Raw genomic sequence first — 22604 nt, 5'->3', positions numbered from 1 at the left:
TGCTGAAGGCTAAAAAGGCAGATGGGAGAAGGCAAAGGGGTTGACACATAAGTGCACACGAGATTTGTAATTACTTAAGTTACCAACCTCACAGACTTCAAGTTTTTAAAATTTTACCAACAATCAGTTGTTAAACGGACGTGATTTAGGGAAAAGGACCCACTAAAATCTGTAAAATAAGTCCTTATTTTAAATGACAAATGTATGAGGATGTATCCACTGTAAACTACCTGTGTGTTGTTTACCTCTTCTTAATGTGCTGTATTATTTGTAGTGTTTCTGTATTGATGTGTGCAATAAAGAGTATTTGTATTGTATTGTAAACTACGTCCAAACTCCAAACGTTCGTGTGCAGGTGGCCGACGCGTTCCTGACGGAGCACCCACGGACGCTGCTGCCGGGCGCCGACGTACCCTTCCTCACAGGTTATAACGCGCAGGAGGGCATCATACTCTTCAGACGTAAGTTATACATGCCTAATTTAGTAAACATAGTTCAGCTAGTAATTGAAGTAATTCACTTCAAACAGAGACCTCGCACAATTAAAATGAATTAATATGTAGTAACATGACAGGCATATATTCAAATACCATCAGCCGTAAAAGTGCATGGCGACTTTATCAATGAATTCATTCATAAATAATGAATTTATTTATCTATGCAATTACCCACGCATCTCACTGTACATATATGGTAATGGCACCAATTATGAAACATTCAAGAGGAAAGTTGGGGTATTTTTGATATTTAACTGAGACCTGTAAAAATTCCATCGCTTTGCGCGTTAAAAATTGAACGTCCTATTCGTCCTTTATGTTTTCGACGTATTTAATAAAATTAGGTGTATTTCATCACAGAAAACATATACATATTTTTTTCCTCCAGTTTTTGACTGTATAGTAAATAATAAAACTTTAAATGTACGCAACTCTATCGCTCCAGTTTATGGTAAAACGTTGCCAGTGTTTAAAAACGGATGATAAATACTTATTACAGTACATATGGTGCTACTTTTCCGCACTAGTGCGAAAATTAGCATATTACGTTACTATGTCGAACCTTTAAAGGGCCATATGTACTGTAAAACGTTGTACGATACATGTGCGAATAGGTAGTTCGCAACTCGTGTCGATTTAAAACACTCCCTTTGGTCGTCTTTTAATTTATCGCCACTCGTTTCGAATTTCCTATTTTTCGCACTTGTATCGTAATGTACTATTTTAAAGGGTTTGTGGTTTACGTCTCATTATTGGTGCCACGTCCATTATAGGGTTGTTTGCTATACTTCATTCAATTATTACATGTTTATTTAATAATTTCGTGTTTTTATTTCTATGTACAATAAAGTATATACATACATACATACATACATACATGGCTATTTTTACAATTTTGTATAACTAAGACGCGTATCCTATAAAATGATATATTTATAGAAAAATACCTAAATTTGTGTAACAATTACATTACAACAAATGCGAAATGTCATAAAAATTGCTCAATATCTTTCAAGGTAAGAACGATACAAGGAAAAACTGATAACAGTAGTTATTTGCGATACAAGTGCGAAAAATAGGAAATTCGTAACGAGTGGCGATAAAATATGCCGAAAGGAGTGTTTTAAATCGACACGAGTTGCGAATTACCTATTCGCACATGTATCGTACAACGTTTTAGAGTAAGTATTACATATGACCCTTAAAAATTTCGATATAGTTACATAATGTGCTAATTTACGCACTAGTGCGGAAAAGAAGCACCATATGTACTGTAAACAATATTATAAAATTCACTCAATCACTTGTTTGTCTGACCTTAGGCGGTTTGAAGCACCTTGATATACATATATGACCTTTAAGCTTTTATTTGCGTACTATGTTGTGAAATCCTAAATTGCCACTAAATGACTAAATATAGAATCGTGATTGTCATACAATCACGTCACAATCAATGTATACCTACAACCTCTCTCTAAGGTTGTCATTCAATATTATAATTACATTTAAAGATATACATTTATCTAGTTACTTTTTAAGTATACAAATTGTGGTTCAATCTTATTTACATAACTATACTGTTTATCGCACAAATAATGAAATTAGAAATAGCGGATTTAACGCCTTAACACAGCAATCTTCAATAATTAACTGTTTCACTGCGGGAGTCTATCACGGGTGTGCTAAAAATGTACCATCGGTTAATATACCATTAGGCTGATGCTAAAGCCGAAACTGTTTAGTAACGGATTATGGATCACGGATCATGGAATCTACATATCTTATATCTTCTCCATATATTAAACATTCCGTTACTTAAATTAGACCTGATATACAATGGCTCAGTGTTTAAAAATGTTGTCGAATTCTATAAAAAAAAAGGTTTTTATTACACCAACTGGTAAAGGCCTTCTTGATTGTTCAAAAAGTGATGAGAAAGATGCATTTTATCCAAATGTGGGGCAAAGTCATCAGATGCAAATTTTGAGTTGTTTCATTATGTTAAATGATGATTTTGAATGATATTTTTTGTAACGTTTATTTGGGTTTGATTTGGTTATATTTTTTGTTTATTTCATACTTAGTATTTGCTCGCGTTGGTGTGGTGAAATCCCGCCCACTTGTAAAACAAATAACTATTCTTAAAACAAATAACTAAGGGGTGTTTTTTTTAACTGTGCGCGTGATTCATGTCGCGGGCGAAGGCAGATTTTGTAGAAAACTATTTCAGTATTGCTTAGTCTTTTCAATACTTTGTATCAAGCCCAAGTTTCCTTTTTAGCATCATACATAAATTACTTTGTTATCTAAAGTTATCGGTGCTCTAGCTGTCTCAGACAGAAAACCATGCAATATTTTTCCTAAAAATACCTACTTATATACGTTCCACTCAGTAATTTCTGTATTGTGGTATTTTGTTGTGCCAAGGAAGTCCACCAATAAGTAGGTTGATAGCATACCCGTATTGGCGGGAAATCCTTGGCGACGTTTCGCAAGTGAACGGAACTGCCGCGGCGGTCCTTCCGCAGCCCGCCTGTCCGCTCTCCTATACATAAACATTGCGTGTATTACCTTGGAAATGCCTTGTATTTGAGCTAGACCAACGATCACATTCTTGGTATTTGCTCGGTACAGGTGCAGAGCACATAAAGTATCCATGGCCATTTAGACCGGTCTCGTCTGGAAATGGGTCATTTCACGATTAGTAGAATTACGAAGGCAGGAGGTACTATTTTACGACGGATATAGGTAGATGGCCATATTACAGAGGTATGGTACTAGTAGTCCATTTCTACAAAAAAGTTCCATGCGAGAAATTTAATGTTCAATCTGATCAGTCAATTAAATTTTGAAGTGTTATCTTTTGTCCACACTTACAAAAATATCAGCAATTTTAGATTATAAATTGTGTTGTGTCATACGAAACGTCGCTTCTACACCATCCTATTTGATCGGGCACAATCGAATCCAGTGGTCTCGGACAACCGCCCACACTACACAATTCACTTACCTAGTCAAATTGCGGATAATAATAAGTCTGGTAAGTATCTACTACCAGGTGAAGTTTTTGGGTTGGGCTGGTGGAGTGAAAAAAGTTCACCGGATATGAGCTCAACTATTATACGTTCATAAGATGAGGCCGATTCCGTTTTAACGTTTTAACCTGGGTTTAAACAATATCGATTCTGTCTCATCAAATTCAGATTCATCGTTTACTCACGTTTTATTGCACAGCGAAATTGTGTTACGCTATTGAACATCCTGAGTAGATACAATTATTATTATTAGAGTAACACCGACATCGGCAGGAATAGCGTAAGCAAGAAAATACCATTTTACGTAACCTCTTATCCAACACACCACAATCAGAACAAACAGTGCACCGTAAGGCGTAATGGGAAGGCCGCATCGCGGATGTTATGTCCTTATGTCGTTCGTGAGTCCGTGACCACGCGCAGTGGGGCGCGTTAATGCGACTAATATACACTTTAGAAACTACTGGTTGCTTTCATTATGTCATTCTGAATAACTGAAATGACGGTACACCATATTCTTATCCAATTTACCGTAAAAGTAAACACCATACTATCATTGTCATTCGATCGCTATGCTATCTACGAGTCCACAGATTTAGGATTAACTAGATACCGCCAGTACAAGACTTGCGCGTGTTTTTACTTTTTAAGTAGTAAAGTGCACTACTTCCCGCTCAGTGGTGCTCATGACTTTATGTCTATTTATATATTAATTTTAGTAATGATTCTTGCAAAATGCTGACTATTTTGCAAGAATCATTACTAAAATTAATTGCCACACAAAAATAGGAGAAGGTGATTGCAGATGTATTAATGCAGATATTTATCATTGAGCCGAAACATTTTACATTAGCCAAACAGTGTCGCAATGTGTCAAACAACAGTTATGAAGCTAGTGTTAGCTTGCTCAACGTGTAGTGACCCTAGAAATTTAAAGGTGGACTTGTGAGGAGTTGTGACGCACGCTGCTCACGGCATATACTGCCGTGTGTAACAGGCATTGGAAAACAAAACGCCTTCAATTGATTACCATATTTTTCGTGAAATAAGTCTAATTCCTCAATGATTTTTATGTGTCAAGAAATACTGACCACTTTACTAGGCTATTTTCTTTTTATTTTATTTTATTTTTTTCTAGTAGCTATAATTACAGCATTACCTACCTAAGGTCACTGACCTAATTCGCAGAGAGATGAACATTATTGACTTCATAACCCTAAAAATAGGCGTAGCGGTTGCGATGACTATAGTTCTTTCATGTTCATTGTCGTGAACTAATTAAGAAATATGGAAAGTCGGTGCAATGGCCGAATGCCGCAATAGGCAATTGGAGGCTAAACAAACTTTTTTTATTTTTTACATAAATGTAGGTACCTTAAACTGAAATTCGTTACAATATTTGGGTCTAAATCGTGCAATAAGAGCAGATATGTGATCATGGCTTTTATGAACGATGGAAAAAACTGTAATTAAAATCAAGTAAAAAAGAAGCTCGTTGATGTCTTTTGTTCATTCCTTTTATCTACTGAGATACATACTATGTATTATTTTTGTTGACTCGTAGGAAAAGTATTGTATACAATAGTGATACAATCAAGCTTTTCAATTTCGTACCTTACTTCGGCCCCTCAGCAAGCTTCGGGTATTAACCAAAAGGGAACCAGTAACTCGTTTTCGTAAATTATAAAAAAGCTTATTACCTAGCATCTACTAGAACGCATTTCCTAATGTCAGTTAGGAATGTTAGATTGACAGTCAGCAATCGGAAGATATTTTTTTTTTATTGATAAAAATGTTTACATGACATTACAGTTGAACCAATACATCACGAAACTTAGACTAACAGCATTAATAATTATAAGCATTAAAAATTATAAAAAACAATAATAATGGCACATTGACAAATTAAATTGGAACAGTTGAGCACCTAGCATCCATCGCCTCACACAGAATCTCAAGCATTCACTATACACTGCCGCCCATCGCCAAGCAAATAGATCGCATTCAGGCGTCGATGCCAGGAGCGCATTGAGCACTTGAGCAGTGAGAAGGCGCGGGGCAGCGGCGAGTTCCTGCGCGATACGGTGCGCGCCGGCGCCGGCGGCACGGCCAACAGATCGCGTTGTCGTGGTCTGAGGGCCATTCTCGGGACGTCCGGAACAAACAGGCGTACGAGACCAGAAACAACTTCGGGACAGTCTGACTCCCCACGCAAGGCTCGGCATGCCATGACAAGGAGTAATTCTGCCTGACCTCCAAGGAATTGTACCCGAGGGAGCCGAGAAGATACTTTGTCGGGTACAGGTACGGATAGAATCCGAATATTTTTTTATAAAGGAACCTTGAAAACGCTTTCTGGACCTACTCAAGCAGTAAATCATACGTCGATTCGTAGGGGTTTCAAATGATCGACGAAGTCTCCAGCTTAGGAACTCTGAACTCTTCGATGGAAAAACATAATCACATTGAGTATAGGCTCTTTAGAAAGATCTCGAGGAGTACTTGATATAAATGCAAAGGAGAGAAACTACAGTCAGCAATAACGTGTTCGTCAAAAAATATTTTTGACGGTAACTTGCCTTAACTATTGCAATAATCGTAGCCAATATTACTTGATATTTAGCTTAGTGATAATAGTAAAGTACTCCCAATGCAGGTTGCGGATTTCACATACACCTTTGCATTTCTTTGTGGATGTATGCAGGTTTCCTCGCGATGTTTTCATTCGCCTTCAAAATAGGGTAACTGTAACTTAACCTTACATAAGGAAGACACATATGAAAGACACCTATTATTTCTGCCTTGACAATCTTGAAAATCTTGTCGCAATTTTGTTGCAATTGTAAATTTTATAAAGGTACGTGTCTAATTATGTACAGATTCGCTAGGTACTTGAACGAATGAATGTGTGATTTCCACATTTGTTCAGTGTATTATTGCGAGACTGATGATGAATATATGACATTCACTTGTCAAATTATTAAGTAGGTATGCAACAAAATACTATTGTTGAAAGGTCAAAGTTTAATAACTCTTGTATTATGTCGACGACTCAATGGCGAGCTGCTGTCAAGTCAATATGAATGTTGCTAACTGCGTTGTGTTCATAATTAATGTTGTTTGATTGCCGACTAGAGCGATTTGTGGCAAGTTTTAGTCAAGATCATGCAAACGAGTTGTCGGTTATGCAAACAGTTATGTGTGTTATGTCACACAACACAAGACCTCCGAGTGTGGGCCGCGCAAACAATAAGTTCACGAAACATTTCGCATCGACTAGCTTAACTTAACTTCTAGATACGGGACAAATATACGTAATCGACGAACAGTTTATACTGGTTTAAGCTGACGTGATGCAGTCGGTGAGCATTATTAAAAACAAGCCTAGCGGTATTGCTCGTACCGCACAGTATTTACATAATAACAATATGTCTTCATTTGTATCGCAGGTACACTCAGTGTACCACTTTCACGTTGTAGTCTTAATGAATTATCGATTTATTAATACTCGTAGTAACCTCAGATTATAGTCCTAAATAAATGTAATTCTTGGTACAGTCGCAATGAGATATATCGGAGCAGCCAAGGTGCTCAAAAGGGCTCAAGGGTTCAGATATTTGTGAGCACCTTGGCCGCTCCGGTATATCTGATGGCAACTGTACAAGCTTTTACCGCTGACTATACTATTCTTTCCACAGGCAACTATTACTCATCAAGACAATTTTAAAAACGCCAAACACAATTAGGTTGCGTTGTTATATCACAGAGTTTCTATGGCCACCTCCTGTTTCCATCACCACATCAGCTCGATGGTACCATAATATTGCATTGTCACCGGACTTACATATGTATTCTTCAGCTTACTTAGATTAGAAGTGGGGAAATGGGTCAATTTTAACCTGCAAGACTTCATTCACGCGTACATAGTTAAATGCATACTTACATTGCAAGTTAAATAAAAGCTTGTAAAACGATGAATATGCAAATAAAATCTGATATAAGGAATTCACTTGAAAATAAGTAATTAATAACATATTGATATTAGGTAAACCTCGGTACCAGACCGTCAATATCAGTATGAAATTGTTTATTTATTTTTTACAGTATGAGTACATTACACACTGTAAATTAAATTATTCTAGGTATGTACATTACATAGACCAGGTACTAAATTTGTTAAGCCCCCTCCAGACTATGCGCGTGAATCGCGGCGCCACTTCGCGGAGCGAACATAAGTTTGGTTCGCGGTAAGATGGCGCCAAAGCGTCAGCTGATCTGATTTAGTTTGCGGCAAGGCACTGATTCAAACTGGGAACTGTCAAATTGATTTTTGGTTGATCAAGTTCGCACCTATATAACCAAGTAAAAAAAATAAGGAATGAAGTTTCAAGATTTTGTAGAAACAATTGTCTATTACAGGTCTCCAGCGTTACCCGAAGTTACTGGGCGAGTTGGATCGCGAGTTCCGACGGGTGGTGCCGCCCGAGTTGCTGCGCGACCCGGCGCGCGCGCTCAGCGTCGTTGACGGCATCCGCGCCTTCTACTTCCAGCAGCGGCCTGTTGACGTGCGCAACATCGACAGCCTGATAGATGTGAATATAGCTGTCTCTAGCCGAGACGCAGCGTTTTTTTTTATCTCTTAAGTACAATAAAATGCTAGGAACTCCCGACTTAGAACGCCTCGAACGAAATGATTACTAGATAGGGATTGCAATCCGGTCCGGCGGATCCGGTAATCCGGCCGGATCCGGCACTTTTCAAGAGCTACCGGATCCGGTAAAAATCACCGGATCCGGACCGGATCCGGTAAAATAAAAAAACGTTTAAATACAGCACGCGCTGTGCATTTTAGATGAGGAAAAGGCGACGGGTGAGAAGTATGAAGTTAAACAGAACAAAAAATGAATGAAAAGTTTGAATTTAGTAAGATATTTATATATATTTATTATGACGATAAATGGGAACAGAAGAGGATTTCTTCTTCTTTTGTGTTGATGGCACGATATGACGATTACATAAATACTGTAATAGAAGGAAAAATTAAAGGATGCAGATGCCATGGAAGGCATTTGTAATTTATGCTAAAGAGAAAGTTAATGTTGTGTCATAATGTTGTGATAGGAGATTTATAATAGTGAACAAATGAGCAGGATTAAGTCGGCCGTACTCTACCGACTAGAGTTGGACTCATCAATATTTAGTTTACTCCGATTATATATATATATAATTAAGATAAAATATTGATTCTTTACAATCTCATTCGATCTTATGCGATTTCCTTTATCTCCTGGTACATGCTACTCTACGTGTAGCCAATTCGTTATTTCATCCAAGTAACTTTTCTTAGGGAGTCCCTTTCCGCGATGGTTTTTATTTATTTTATTTATTTATTTAAAACTTTATTGCACAAAAGACAAACTTAATGTACAAAAGGCGAACTTAATGCCATGAGGCATTCTCTACCAGTCAACCTTAGGGCAAAGCAGAAAAGATTGTAGGCGGCGCGTTTAAAACTAAAAGAAATTGTTATTGAAAGAATTAGAGTCCTAATACACATAAATTAATTATAAACTACTTAAATACATAAAGACACATACATACATTACACAAATAAATAAATATATATATACATATATATATACATAATATACATAACCGATTCGTGAGACTGATACTTAATTGATCTTTAAACTGCCAGCAAATAAATCACGCAAAGATTTTTTGAAAGCAAACTTGTTGGGAGCTTTTCTAATGTTAGGGGGAAGACCGTTCCAGAGACGTGCTGCCTGAATGGCGTAAGAGTTAGACATGAAGCTTGTTCTATGAGTGGGGATAGAAAGAGAGAGATTGCCAGTAGAGCGAAATTGACGGTCACGAGAAGCACCATAAAAGTGAAAGAAGTACTTAAGGTATTCAGGGGAGTGTGGATCATTGAGAATGGAATAGAGAGTGCAGAGCATACGAATATTACGCCGTTGACGAATAGGGAGCCAGCCCAACTGGGTACGAAACGAGGACACATGATCATATTTCCGGAGACAGAAGATAAAGCGGATACAATTATTAAGAAGACGGTCCAACTTGTCAAGTAGCTCTTCATTTAAGTCAGGATAGCATACATCACCATAGTCGATAATGGGTAGGATTAAGGTGTTAACTAATAAAGTTTTAGTTTTGACTGGCAAAAAGTGTCTGAGTTTGTTAAGAGCGTGAAGGGTGCCCGTAACCTTCCGACTGATTTCGGCAACCTGCGGTCTCCAGCTCAAAGTACAATCCAAGTGCACACCTAAATCCTTTACAGACGGGCTAAAAGGTATAGGAGTGCCATTGAAACACACCGGCCTAATCGTATCCAGATCCAACTTGGCCAGCTGACGAGAGCTACCGATAATAACGGCCTGACATTTGGCGGGATTTACAAATAGGCCAAACTTTTCTGACCACTGCTGAATATGAGCGAGGTCCCCGTTTAGCTTTTCCGTAGCGGCTAACATATCCGTTACTTTACACTGGTCGTAGAGCTGTAAATCATCGGCGTAAAGATGGTATGCGCAGCAAAGTTCGGCGGTGATGAAGTTAATAAAAGTGGAGAAGAGAAGCGGGGAGAGAATACCACCTTGAGGTACGCCAGTAGCCAGATCGCACCAGTCCGACAAAGCCCGATCAACTCGGACTGCTTGCTTGCGGCCCCCAAGGTAAGCAGAAAACCATCTAAGGGCTGTAGATGAGACATTTAGATGGTTGAGAAGAGCAAGGAGAATGTCATGATCAACAGTGTTAAAAGCGTTTGAGAAATCAATCAAAATGAGTACTGTGACCAATTGATCCTCCATGCCACGTCTGATGTCATCAGTTACCTTAATGAGAGCAGTACAAGTACTGTGGCCAGGTCGAAAACCAGACTGAAACGGGCTCAACAGTTTGTTAGAGTGTATAAAGTCAGAGAGTTGTCTGTGAGCCGTGGCTTCAGCGATCTTCGATAGAAAAGGGAGGATACAGATGGGTCTGAAATTACTAGGCAAGGTAGGATTACTAATTTTGGGAAGAGGAATAACAAATGCTTTCCGCCAGAGCTCAGGGAATTCGCCATTTACCAAAGAAAAGTTGATGATGTGAGTTATCACAGGAAGCACACAATCAAGAATTGCGACTATCATGTGACGACTCACATCATCACAACCAACGGCTTTAGATTTGATGGCCCGAACAATGTCTTTTACATCAGTTTGAGAGGTTGGGTTGAAAGAGAAGAAAACAGACAGGGAAGAGGAGGGAAGGGACGAAATAATTGAAAGAGTTGTTGCCTTAATGCGATCGTTAACGGACAGAGCAGATGCAAAGTGCCTATTGAGTTCGTTAAGTGAAAAAGCAGTGCCATCGCATCCAGCACCTTGCTTACCCAGCCCCAGTGATTTAAGGAACTTCCAAACATCGGCCATAGAGGAAGAGGAGACATTGTGGTGAATGAAACGACGCTTCGCTGCACGCACCATCTGATTACTCATGTCTGGTTTTCAATCTTATACTCTATTATTTTTTGCATGAGATCGTCGTGTCATGTTTTGTTCCCTATAATTTGACCAATATACTTTCCTGTAAATTAAAAAAAAGTTCATTTTTTTTATCATAGAGTCTGCTACATTCTCGGACAAAAAATTAAAGCAAGATGATACTGGAGCACATTTAATATCATTTTGGTTAAAAGTAAAATATCTTCCTTTCTTACTAGAATGGATGTCAACGTTACAAAGAATTCAATCAAAGAACTGTAACAAAAACATGTCCTTTCAAGGAGTTCCAATTCCCACCCCACATCCCATCATCGGGCTTGGAAACTAATCAAATTTATAATTGTAATCGAAAATTTGAGCACATCTGAATGGTTAAATATAATAAATGACCGATTTCATATTTTGTTATTAAACTGATATAGACATTGTAACACTTTTTAGTCTTTTTACTACCAAGTTCTATTTTATTGTTAAGAAGTTATTTATTTACTTCAAATTATAGATTTAGGAATACGTATTACCCAAAAAACTAGAAAAATATGACATTTAATTAACTTCAATATACCTATACCAAACCGGATCCGGTCCGGCCGGATCCGGCCGGAATATGGCCAAAATCCGGCCGGATCCGGCCGGATTGAAAATCAATCCGGTTTGCAATCCCTATTACTAGAGTTATTATTGGCATTTCATACCATACAATAAGTGAATTCTATTCCTGGAAAAAGTTACGAGCCGATAATATTGCAACACACTCTGAATACCTATCATTGTTTCATATTATCATTGTGAAATCTTCGTTAAAAATAAGTAAGTCGACCGGAATGTTCAGAATGTAAATTTGGTCACTGTAAAGTAATATTAGAGTGTTGTCCGTCGGCCACTGGAGACAGATGTCAAAGAGCATGTCGCCACCAGTATAAAAATTGAGCCCACGAAAGTTCATCATTATTTTCTGTACTTCAAGAGCGATTACGTCTCATAGATTTTACGCGGCTTCAAACACTAGTGACTGTCATGTCCTGCGCAAACCCAAAGCAGCGCATCTCGCTTGCACCAATGTCAGTACGTGGGAGATTCATTGTGAGTTACTTTACGCAGTCGCTAGTGTCAAACTCGTGGTAAGGATATAGTTCTCCCACCACATCCATCGCACAGTAATCACTTCAGTATACAGTAGTAGTAGTTTGACTATTAACACATGTGTATCTATTTCATTTCACAGCTGTTCACCGACGTGATGTTCTTGCGCCCGCTGTTGGACACGGTGCGCCTCTACGCCAACAGCACTCGGTCGAGCCCTACCTACATGTACCGGTTCGCGTTCGACGGAGCCCTGGGGCTCTTCAAGCGCATGCTGGGCATCAGCCACCCCGGCGCCTGCCACGGCGATGAGATGGGCTACCTGTTCTACTTCTCGAGGCTCAACTACAGGCTCGACGACGATTCTCCCGAGCTAGCAGTGTCTAGACGGATGGTTCAATTGTGGACGAATTTCGCTAAAACGGGGTCAGTTCCTTTCAATAAAATTTCTTATGGGACACAGTTGAACGAGGGATAAATAAGATAGGACGCATTCGAAGAATATTACGTTAATTATGACTATACCAGTAATATTTTAAATAAACCTTATCTGTAGTATTCCCCAACCGAAGTAGTTACATAATAAGTCAGTCCCTACATTTTTTGCTATTTACAAAAAGAAGCTCGAAATACTTAAGAAATGATCGCCAATGTTTCAGGAACCCGACTCCTCCCGTAGACTACGAGTCAGTCGTGGACTTCACGTGGCTGCCGGTGAACGATACAGCTCACATCAACTACCTGGACATCAACGGCAACTTCACAGTACTGGAGGACCCCGAGGCGAAGCGCGTGCGCTTCTGGGACTGGCTTTACGAGAACAACTCTTCGGCCAAGTCTTGAACGCCGGAAGGCCGTTGACTTTATAGTGCTCAGTGTTTAGTGCGGACGCTAACAGTGCCGTGGCGCACGACAAGAACGTGAAAGACCAGTGATCTCAATTCGTGATGAGTGTGACACGTTAACAAAACTTCCTATCATCATCGGATGATCATGAGGAACTTTTGACAGAGCTCCATCCCATTTTCGGAGGGAAGTGGGCTTTCGAGTTTCTGAGTGTTGTAAATATTGTTGTATGTACCGATTTTACTTAATTTATGTCTTCGTAACTACCTTGTTGTTTATGTTAATATTTGCTACTTACAAATTACAATTAGCTAATCTTGAAATTGTAGATATAAAATAAACGTAAACAAAATTTGATGGTTTATGTAACGTAATCACCTCGATCATGAACAGAACAAAGGAGTACCTATTTTTACAAGCTTTTATTTACTTTCACCTGACCGTTGTCTGTTTGTAATCAAATCTTGCAAGTTAAATTTGACCCACTTCCCGGTTTCCAATGAAGCTGAAAATTTGCATACTTATGTAAGTCGGGTGACAATGCAATATTATGGTACCATCGAGATGATCTGATGATGGAGACAGGAGGTGGCCATAGGAACTCTGTGATAAAACAACGTAACCTAATTGTGTTTGGGGTTTTTAGAATTGTCTCGATGAGTATTAGTTACTTGTGGAAAGAAAAGTACAGTCAGCGATAAAAGCTTGTACCAAAAATGATTTTTTGCCAAAAACTTATATTACAAGCCTTTATTTACTTTCACCTGACCGTTGTCTGTTTGTAATCAAATCTTGCAAGTTAAATTTGATCCACTTCCCGGTTTCCGATTGAGCTGAAAATTTGCATACATATGTAAGTCGGGTGACAATGCAATATTATGGTACCTTCAAGCTGATCTGATGATGGTGGACATAGGAACTCTGTGATAAAACAACGCAACCTAATTGTGTTTGGGGTTTTTAAGATTTACTCTATGAGTATTAGTTGCCTGTGGAAAGAAAAATACAGTCAGCGATAAAAGCTTGTACCAAAAGCGGCCAAGTGCGAGTCGGACTCGCCCATGAAGGGTTCCGTACCATTTATGACATATTAAAAAAACTACTTACTAGATCTGGTTCAAACCAATTTTCGGTGGAAGTTTGCATGGTAATGTATATCATATATTTTTTTTAGATTTTTCATTCTGTTATTTTAGAAGTTACGGGGGGGGGGGGGGACACATTTTTTCACTTTGGAAGTGTCTCTCGCGCAAACTATTCAGTTTAGAAAAAAATGATATTAGAAACCTCAATATCATTTTTAAAGACCTATCCATAGATACCCCACACGTATGGGTTTGATGAAAAAAGATTTTTTGAGTTTCAGTTCTAAGTATGGGGAACCCCCAACATTTTTTGATTTTGTTCTATTTTTGTGTAAACATCTTAATGCGGTTCATAGAATACATCTACTTACCAAGTTTGAACAGTATAGCTCTTATAGTTTCGGAAAAAAGTGTCTGTGACATAATCGGACAGACAGACGGACATGACGAATCTATAAGGGTTCCGTTTTTTGCCATTTGGCTACGGAACCCTAAAAATGAATATTTTTCCAAAAACTTATTGATAATTACGAGTATTTCACTGATACCTGAGAGCCTACCACCAAAAAAAAAAAAAACAAAATTGTTATCTTTTTTTATTTTTTATACCACGACGGTGGCAAACAAGCATACGGCCCGCCTGATGGTAAGCAGTCACCGCAGCCTATGGACGCCTGCAACTCCAGAGGTGTTACATGCGCGTTGCCGACCCTTTAAAAACCTGTACACTCCTTTTTTGAAGAACCCCATACTGTAGACCCTCGGGAAAACCTCGGAAGGGAGCTCATTCCACAGCCGGAGCGTCCGCGGGAGGAAATTCCTCTTGAACCGCACAGTACGCGACCATTTAGGTTCTAAGGTGTGAGGGTGAACTCCCTGCCGACGGCGAGCGGTGCGGTGATAGAAAGTGGCCGTTGGCATCATGTCAAACAATTCCTCAGAGCACAGCCCATTGTACATATCGGGCTCTCTATCGCTCTTGCGTATTCGAGCGATCGAGAGGCAATAGGTACTTATTACAGGACGTGTGTGTGTACCTAGTAATGTGAGTTAAGCAAAGTTTCGGACGTTTTAACCAACTTCAATTTCATAGAAGGAGAAGGTTCTCTGTATTCGGATGTGGGTATTTTTTTATATACGTTCGACAATTACTCCGATACCGGTGGTCCGATTTGTATAATTCTTTTTTTTTTAAAGAAGTTAGGAGTGGTTATGGAGTGTAGGTATATTTATTTGGTTCTGATCTAGCAGATAAGATAGATAGATAAAAATATGTTTATTGCACAAGAAAGGACACAGAAAAAGTATACAACGGTTGTTTTTAGGAGTTGGTGCATAACTAGATTGACAACAGAGTTTCCAGGAGTCCCCGCACTAGGCTAGGCCTGTATCGCGGGAGACCAGAAGTACATATAAATGTCATGCAAGTCAACGAAAAACTAAAATATATTTTTATATATTAAATATGAGATTCAGGGTGATGATGGGATCCATGACGAATTTAGAGAACTCCTCAATTTTTAAAGGCACATGTATGGTGATTTTACTGTATTCTTAAGCAACTCTAGCATATCCTCTCGAAAACTACCAATTTCATGTAGTGCAACTGTAGCCTTACCACGAGTTTGACTCTACATATTCACTGGCATGTTTGTAACTTAATTTCTCTACATCTCGCTCGCACTATTAGGATGGCAGTACGAGCGAGATGCACAGAAAGTAAGTTACGCCAGCGAATAGTAGTCAGTGTCAAACTGGTGGTAAGGCTACTTACTGATAATGATAACCTTACTTAACTTCTCTCTTATAATTGGATGCCTTATGACTTTTGATGTAGGTAGTGTTGGAAATAAGAGGTGAGGGGTAAGTGTAAGAGGTGAAGGTAGACGGTGGTGGTGAAGATAGAGGGGGTCTCCCAACTAGCAAAAGAGTCTCAGGTTGCGCACTTTATAAGACTGATGAGCTTATAGAGCTCTTATTATTGTTTTGGAACATATCATCACTCTTATATTAGTCTTAGACAAGCTAGTACCGGCTTTAGTAAGGTCAGTCTTATTACCTAGTCTTATATATGTATATAAGAGCATTTTATAATACTATTATAAACCTCTTGCTCTTACAACAACATTTACGAAGTCTCATTGAACTTGAGAGTGCCTGGTCTTATATCCCCTTTCTCTAAGTACATTTGATTTTATATTAGACTTTATAAATGCTATTGTAAGAATGTGAGACTAATATCAACATAGTATAATACTATTATAAGCCTCTTGGTCCTACAACAACATTTACGAAGTCTCATTGAACTTGAGAGTGCCTGGTCTTATATCCCCTTTCTCTAAGTTCATTTGATTTTATATTAAACTTTATAAATGCTATTGTAAGAATGTAAGACTAATATCAACAAAGTATAATACTATTATAAGCCTCTTGGTCCTATAATAACATTTACGAAGTCTCATTGAACTTGGGAGTACCTGGTCTTATATCCCCATTCTCTAAGTTCATTTGATTTTATATTAGACTTTCTAAATGCTATTGTAAGAATGTAAGACTAATATCAACATAGTATAAGAACACTGTAAGTACGTACTTTTCTGATCTTATTTAAAGCTATAAACAAGCATAATAAGACCAGCAGCAGCACTTTAGTAAGATATTGGAGTGATATAGGATAAAGATACTTATATCACAAAAGACAAGATCAATATAAGATCGTTTGATCTTAAATCGATTTTGGGAACACTATTGTAAGTATGATATTTAATTTAATTTTTTTTTGTAATTTAAAGTAAGAGTGGAATTTTAAATAGGTATGGATTACGACAACTGGAAAAAACGTTCGAGAGGTGATGGTTATCGGCGGAAAATTCAGAAGTACAAAAAATCATAAGTAAATCAAATACATATATACAGCTCCTGCCAGGACAAGGTAGTGTTGGTGAAAATATTAGTGAGGGTTCTGTAGGTTCTGCTTGCATGAAAGATGTAGAGGTTGAGGACAATGTTTCAGTATGTGAAATTAATAATTTTAGTGAAAAAGAATCTTCGACCGAGGATGAAACAGATTATGAGAAAGATTTTGCCTTAAAAAGTGAATTACAAAAATGGGCGTTAAAATTTAATATCCCTCATGCAGCAGTAAATGGATTGCTAATTATTTTAAACAGAAGACTAAATAATGTTCTACCAAAGGACGCAAGGACACTGCTTAACACAATAAAAGAGATTGTGCAAATTAATGAGTTGTCTCCTGGAATGTATTGGCATAGTAGCTTAATAACAAGACTTGTATATTGTGTTTCTTCCCAAGGCCATGTTAAATGTTTTAACATGCGTATATATAATGGTCTATATCCATAAATACAACCATTTTGCATTACCAACCTTGTCACTTAAATAAATAAAAAACATTTAGTTTATTAGTATGTGTCAAGTGATCTAGTAAGGATAAACAAATGTATTTAGGGTTTTAGTAAGTAAACCAAGGAACCCTAATTAATTCAACATGGCCATATCATTTGTATTCTGAATGCAGAATTTAGTGTAAATAATCTTATAATAGTCTAATAGTGCGCTTTTGTAAATACACCTACAGCTATGGCCGACTATCAATACAAATAAAGAAATAAAATAATTATAAACGGATACAAATACCATATTTGATCAGGCGCATGAAGTTTGAAGTGTAAAACAGGGTCTACTTTACAGTAAATAATATTTTCCCACGTGATTACTTACCGTAAAACATAAACACACACGATGATAACGAGCACATTATTATATTTAAACATAATTCATAAACAGTTAGATAAATACTTACACTAACATATTTTTGTCACGCTGCTGTATTTAATTTCACTCGTACACTTATACTTCACAAATAGAATGTCCCAACTCTCTGTGTGATCTTACAAAAAATCAAAATAAGCTTATTTAGGCTCATAAGATTCTAACGTTGGACCAATATAAGCCTATGTAGGCTTACAAGATACTTACGTAAAAGCGATATTAGCCTAAGGTAGCTTAAATAAGTTTTGGAAAGATTACTGTAAATGCAAGCAGCATTCAATTAGACTGATATTAGAACGATATCAAAATAAATACGCTTATTATTTGTGCCCAAATCCGGGCTTATAGGATGCTATAAAATCAATATAAGAGCGAAAAAATTGTAGTCTTGAGACTATTCTAAGCGTGTTTTTGCTAGTTGGGTCTGATGTTGGGGGTTGAAGGGTTGGGACTTGACGAGTTAGGGTTTGAGAAGTAAGGCGTTGAAGGGGCGGTGAGTTGATGGGTCGGGGACTGAGGGGTTGGTCGTTGAGGGATCGGGGGTTAAGAGTTAAGCGGTCGGGGGTTGGAAGTTGAGGAATTAGGGGTTAGGACCGGATTGCAAGCGCTGGTGGCCTAGCGGTAGGAGCGTGCGACTTACAATCCGGAGGTCGCGGCTTGAACCCCCGGTAACGTACCAATGAGTTTTTCGGAACTTAAGTTTAATAATTATGTGCGAAAGATCATTTGATATTTACCATTTGATCATAGAAGGAAAACATCGTGAGGCAACCGGACTAATCCCAATAAGGCCTAGTTTTCCCTCGGGGTTGGAAGGTCAGATGGCAGTCGCTTTCGTAAAAACTAGTGCCTACGCCAATTCTTGGGATTAGTTCTAAGCAGACCCCAGGCTCCCATGAGCCATAGCAATAAGCCGGTACAAACGCTAGGAAGATGATGATCCTTTTTGAAGTCTGTTTACTTTTTCTTGTAAAAAGTTTTTATTAGGTGGGTTCAGATGGTGTTGGATTTTATTTTCTCATCTTGTGGATAGGTATTACGGACGTGGTTAAAATATAGAATTGGTAATAATGAAATCCTCTATATAATTTAATTTTATTAACGTTCTAAGGCGCGTAATAATAAGTGTTTAAAAATACAAAAAAAAATTGATTTATAGAGGAAAATGTGAAAAATATACAACCCCCCCCCCCCCCGCCCGTTTTATCTATGAAGAAAAATTATGATTTTTTACATTATATTAACATTACTATACATTTTACAGGAAAAATAAAATCAGACCTCTATCTTGGCACCATACGTGTATTAATTACATCGTGCAAATTAGTTAGACAATTTGCCGATAGATGGCGCTGTATACAATTAAACTTAATAGAGGTACTTCTGATCAAAAGTCTTTCATCTTTCACACGAGATAATTCAAAGTTTGTTCGGAACCCTAGGTGCGCGAGTTAACGAATTCGCACTTGACCGAATTTTAAGAAAATATGGTTGGGCAAACTTTTAAGTGTGGGGTCAATGAACCCACGGTGGGTTCAATATATTCAAAATATTCGGATAAAAACTTAAATCTCATTTTTTTTGACGTTTGCACTTAATGGCACATATATGACGCGCGATGTTAGACGGAGCAACAAGTGCGGACCAAAGAGCATATAATCACTACGTTGTGCGGACCACGGACTTAATCTCCATGGTGCGGACTCAAGGGGGGGTCGGGACAAAATGGCGCATTGCATAACCTTGCCAGCATTAAAAAAAGCGGCCAAGTGCGAGTCGGACTCGCCCATGAAGGGTTCCGTACCATTTATGACGTATTAATAAAAACTACTTACTAGATCTCGTTCCAACCAATTTTCGGTGGAAGTTTGCATGGTAATGTATATCATATATTTTTTTAGATTTTTCATTCTGTTATTTTAGAAGTTACAGGGGGGGGGGGGGGGGGGAAACAATTTTTTTCACTTTGAAAGTGACTCTCGCGCAAACTATTCAGTTTAGAAAAAAATTATATTAGAAACCTCAATATCATTTTTGAAGACCTATCCCCACACGTATGGGTTTGATGAAAAAAGTTTTTTTGAGTTTCAGTTCTAAGTATGGGGAACTCCCAAAATTTATTGTTTTTTTTTTCTATTTTTGTGTAAAAATCCTAATGCGGTTCATAGAATACATCTACTTACCAAGTTTGAGCTCTTATAGTTTCGGAAAAAAGTGGCGGTCACATAATCGGACAGACAGACGGACATGACGAATATATAAGGGTTCCGTTTTTTGCCATTTGGTTATGGAACCCTAAAAAGCCCCCGCAACAGACGGAAATTTGAATCATACGATCTTGCCCGGTGTCCAATCTTAGTCTAACTCACCTACTTCACTTTATTATTGAAAATTTCACGTATAGCTTTTGTATAAATTTACTTTACCTACATATTTACTCTTCGTGATAAATATTTTCCTAGAAATTCATAGTTGCATAATTAACAATAAATGTCGCCTATTCTCAGGTATGTAGATAATTCAATCACGCCGTTTATATAACTGTTCTTCCGTGATGCGTTATGGAAATGAAATTGAATTACCACGTCAACATGGCATTGAATTCATTGATAAATATAGAACGACTCGTACATACCACGAAAAACCAGTCACGATTTCATTGTGCGTTTTGATTAAACTTTACTTTTCGGTTAACATGTTTTGGAGTACCTAAGAACGTTAACATAATGGAGATGAATTTAACACTTGGACAACTTTGTATGGAGCTTTCTCCAAAAACCAACAGAGTTGAGACTTAGGTCATTAAATAGATATTTTTACTTAATTCATTTCATTTTATGGGCACCAAGTGGAATTCCATTGCAGAACTGAGATGTTGGTATTTTAGTCAAAAGTTAATACCTAACCACTCATCATCCTTATTACCTTGGCCATACAGTTCACATTAGAAATATCGGTTAAATAAGTGAATGAATTGCTGCAACTGCTTTGCCTGTTCTAAACCATCGTTGGGCGAGCGAGGATGAAGGTTTGACTAAACGAAGGACCAGAATACGCGCGCTTCCCGATTATGCAGCAGCAAGCTGGAAGCAGCAAGCTTTGCAGCTTGCATTATGTTCTCTTAAAATATGAATATTGCAGTTCTGCAATGGAATTCCACTTGGCGTCCATATAACAAAATCAAGTACTTAAATAAAACGATCTATTGAATAAGATATCTCTCAGCTTTGTTGGGTTTTGGAACATTTACGCATCTAAATCACGATAGGAGACAATTAGCAATTTTAGGATGAAAGTATAATTAACATGGATGTGACCGAGTTACTTTCGCATTTATTAATATTAGTTTTTGAATGATAATTGAAAACGACGAGCTATCGCTTTACAACTTCGCACCTCACTTCTGTTGATATAGAGAAGCCATTCTCTTCACATATTGGACTTACTACATCCATCCTGCCATCGGACGGCTAACGATCAGCAGAGACGTCGGTGCCGATGTCCTGCCCGAAGAGTCTTGTACCCTTACAAAGTGAAAACCGTGAAAAGGGAAAACGATCTTGGTCGGGCGCGACGTTAGAGAGCCTACCGCAATATGGAGGGTAGAGGTAAGGAGAACAAACTATGTGTATGAAAAGTGTCCGTCTTAAAACCTTAAATAGGTGGCACCACAATACCTCGCGAACAAATTTTTCACTTTGATAAAAAAATCAAATCACTGACAGCGCACTTCACTCCGTCAATAACGTTTAAGTTTATGTCATATCCTTGTGCTACCCTAGCGCCTCCGGAGAGATTTCGAACTATTATTTACAGCTGCTAGCTGGACACGTTAGCAACAGTTCTTTCATAAGAGAATGTTCTCTCCTTACCTCTACCCTCCATATATCGTGAACCACGTTTGACGTGTTGCCTCTCTGTCGCGCCGTTCGCGGTAGGCCCTCTGTACCGACGTCAGCTACGATCGTAAGGCCCGATGGCAGGATGGATGTAATGAGCCCTTAAGTGAATCGTCAATGTAAAACCTGATTTACATACGTCCCGAGACTTGCCAAGCGTCAGGGACGCAGCTATGTGGTGGAATGAGATAGCATCAATATCGCTTGCTCTATCTAACGCATAACGCGTCCTCCTGACGCTTGGCAAGTCTTGGCACGCGTGTAAATCAGGCTTTAAACGAAATATATTGAAAATGTCAAACAGAAAAAAAACCGGACAAGTGCGAGTTGGACTCGCCCACCGAGGGTTCCGTACTTTTTAGTATTTGTTGTTATAGCGGCAACAGAAATACATCATCTGTGAAAATTTCAACTATCTAGCTATCACGGTTCATGAGATACAGCCTGGTGACAGACGGACGGACGGACAGCGGAGTCTTAGTAATAGGGTCCCGTTTTACCCTTTGGGTGCGGAACCCTAAAAACCGGACAACTGCGAGTCGGACTCGCCCACCGAGGCAGGATTTTTTTTTACAGTTTTATAGTTTTCAGATTTTTCCCTGTAGTTGTAGTGTAAGACGATATTAATTGCCTAGTTCTAGGGTTCTAGGTCAACGGGAAGTACCCCATAAACTTTGATTCCCTTGAGATTGTCCAAATATATGTTTTTTGCGGCATAAACACCCGTATCTTTTTTACGTTAACTTAAAAGTTTAATTTTTTCACAGCTTCAGGGGACTGTAGACCTGAGTATATGGTTTTAATTTCAACTCGATACCTCCACGCGTTTCCAAGAAGGGTCTTCATAGACAGACAG

General features: G+C 38.3%; 1 protein-coding gene across 1 annotated transcript in view; it reads left to right on the top strand.

Moving 5' to 3' along the window:
• The window catches only part of LOC133528657 (venom carboxylesterase-6), a 39031-nt gene extending 25650 nt beyond the window's left edge, over window positions 1–13381 (top strand). The window contains exons 8-11 of the mRNA XM_061866113.1: window positions 356–461; window positions 7952–8124; window positions 12269–12552; window positions 12786–13381. Coding sequence (XP_061722097.1) covers window positions 356–461; window positions 7952–8124; window positions 12269–12552; window positions 12786–12969 — 747 coding nt within the window. The 3' untranslated portion in view covers window positions 12970–13381. The remainder of the gene's footprint in view (window positions 1–355; window positions 462–7951; window positions 8125–12268; window positions 12553–12785) is intronic.
• The last annotated feature ends 9223 nt before the right edge of the window (window positions 13382–22604 follow it).

The sequence above is a fragment of the Cydia pomonella genome, chromosome 19 (genome assembly GCF_033807575.1).
Source record: "Cydia pomonella isolate Wapato2018A chromosome 19, ilCydPomo1, whole genome shotgun sequence".
In the NCBI taxonomy this organism is placed as follows: domain Eukaryota; kingdom Metazoa; phylum Arthropoda; class Insecta; order Lepidoptera; family Tortricidae; genus Cydia; species Cydia pomonella.
This window is presented reverse-complemented; position numbering and strand designations above follow the sequence as displayed.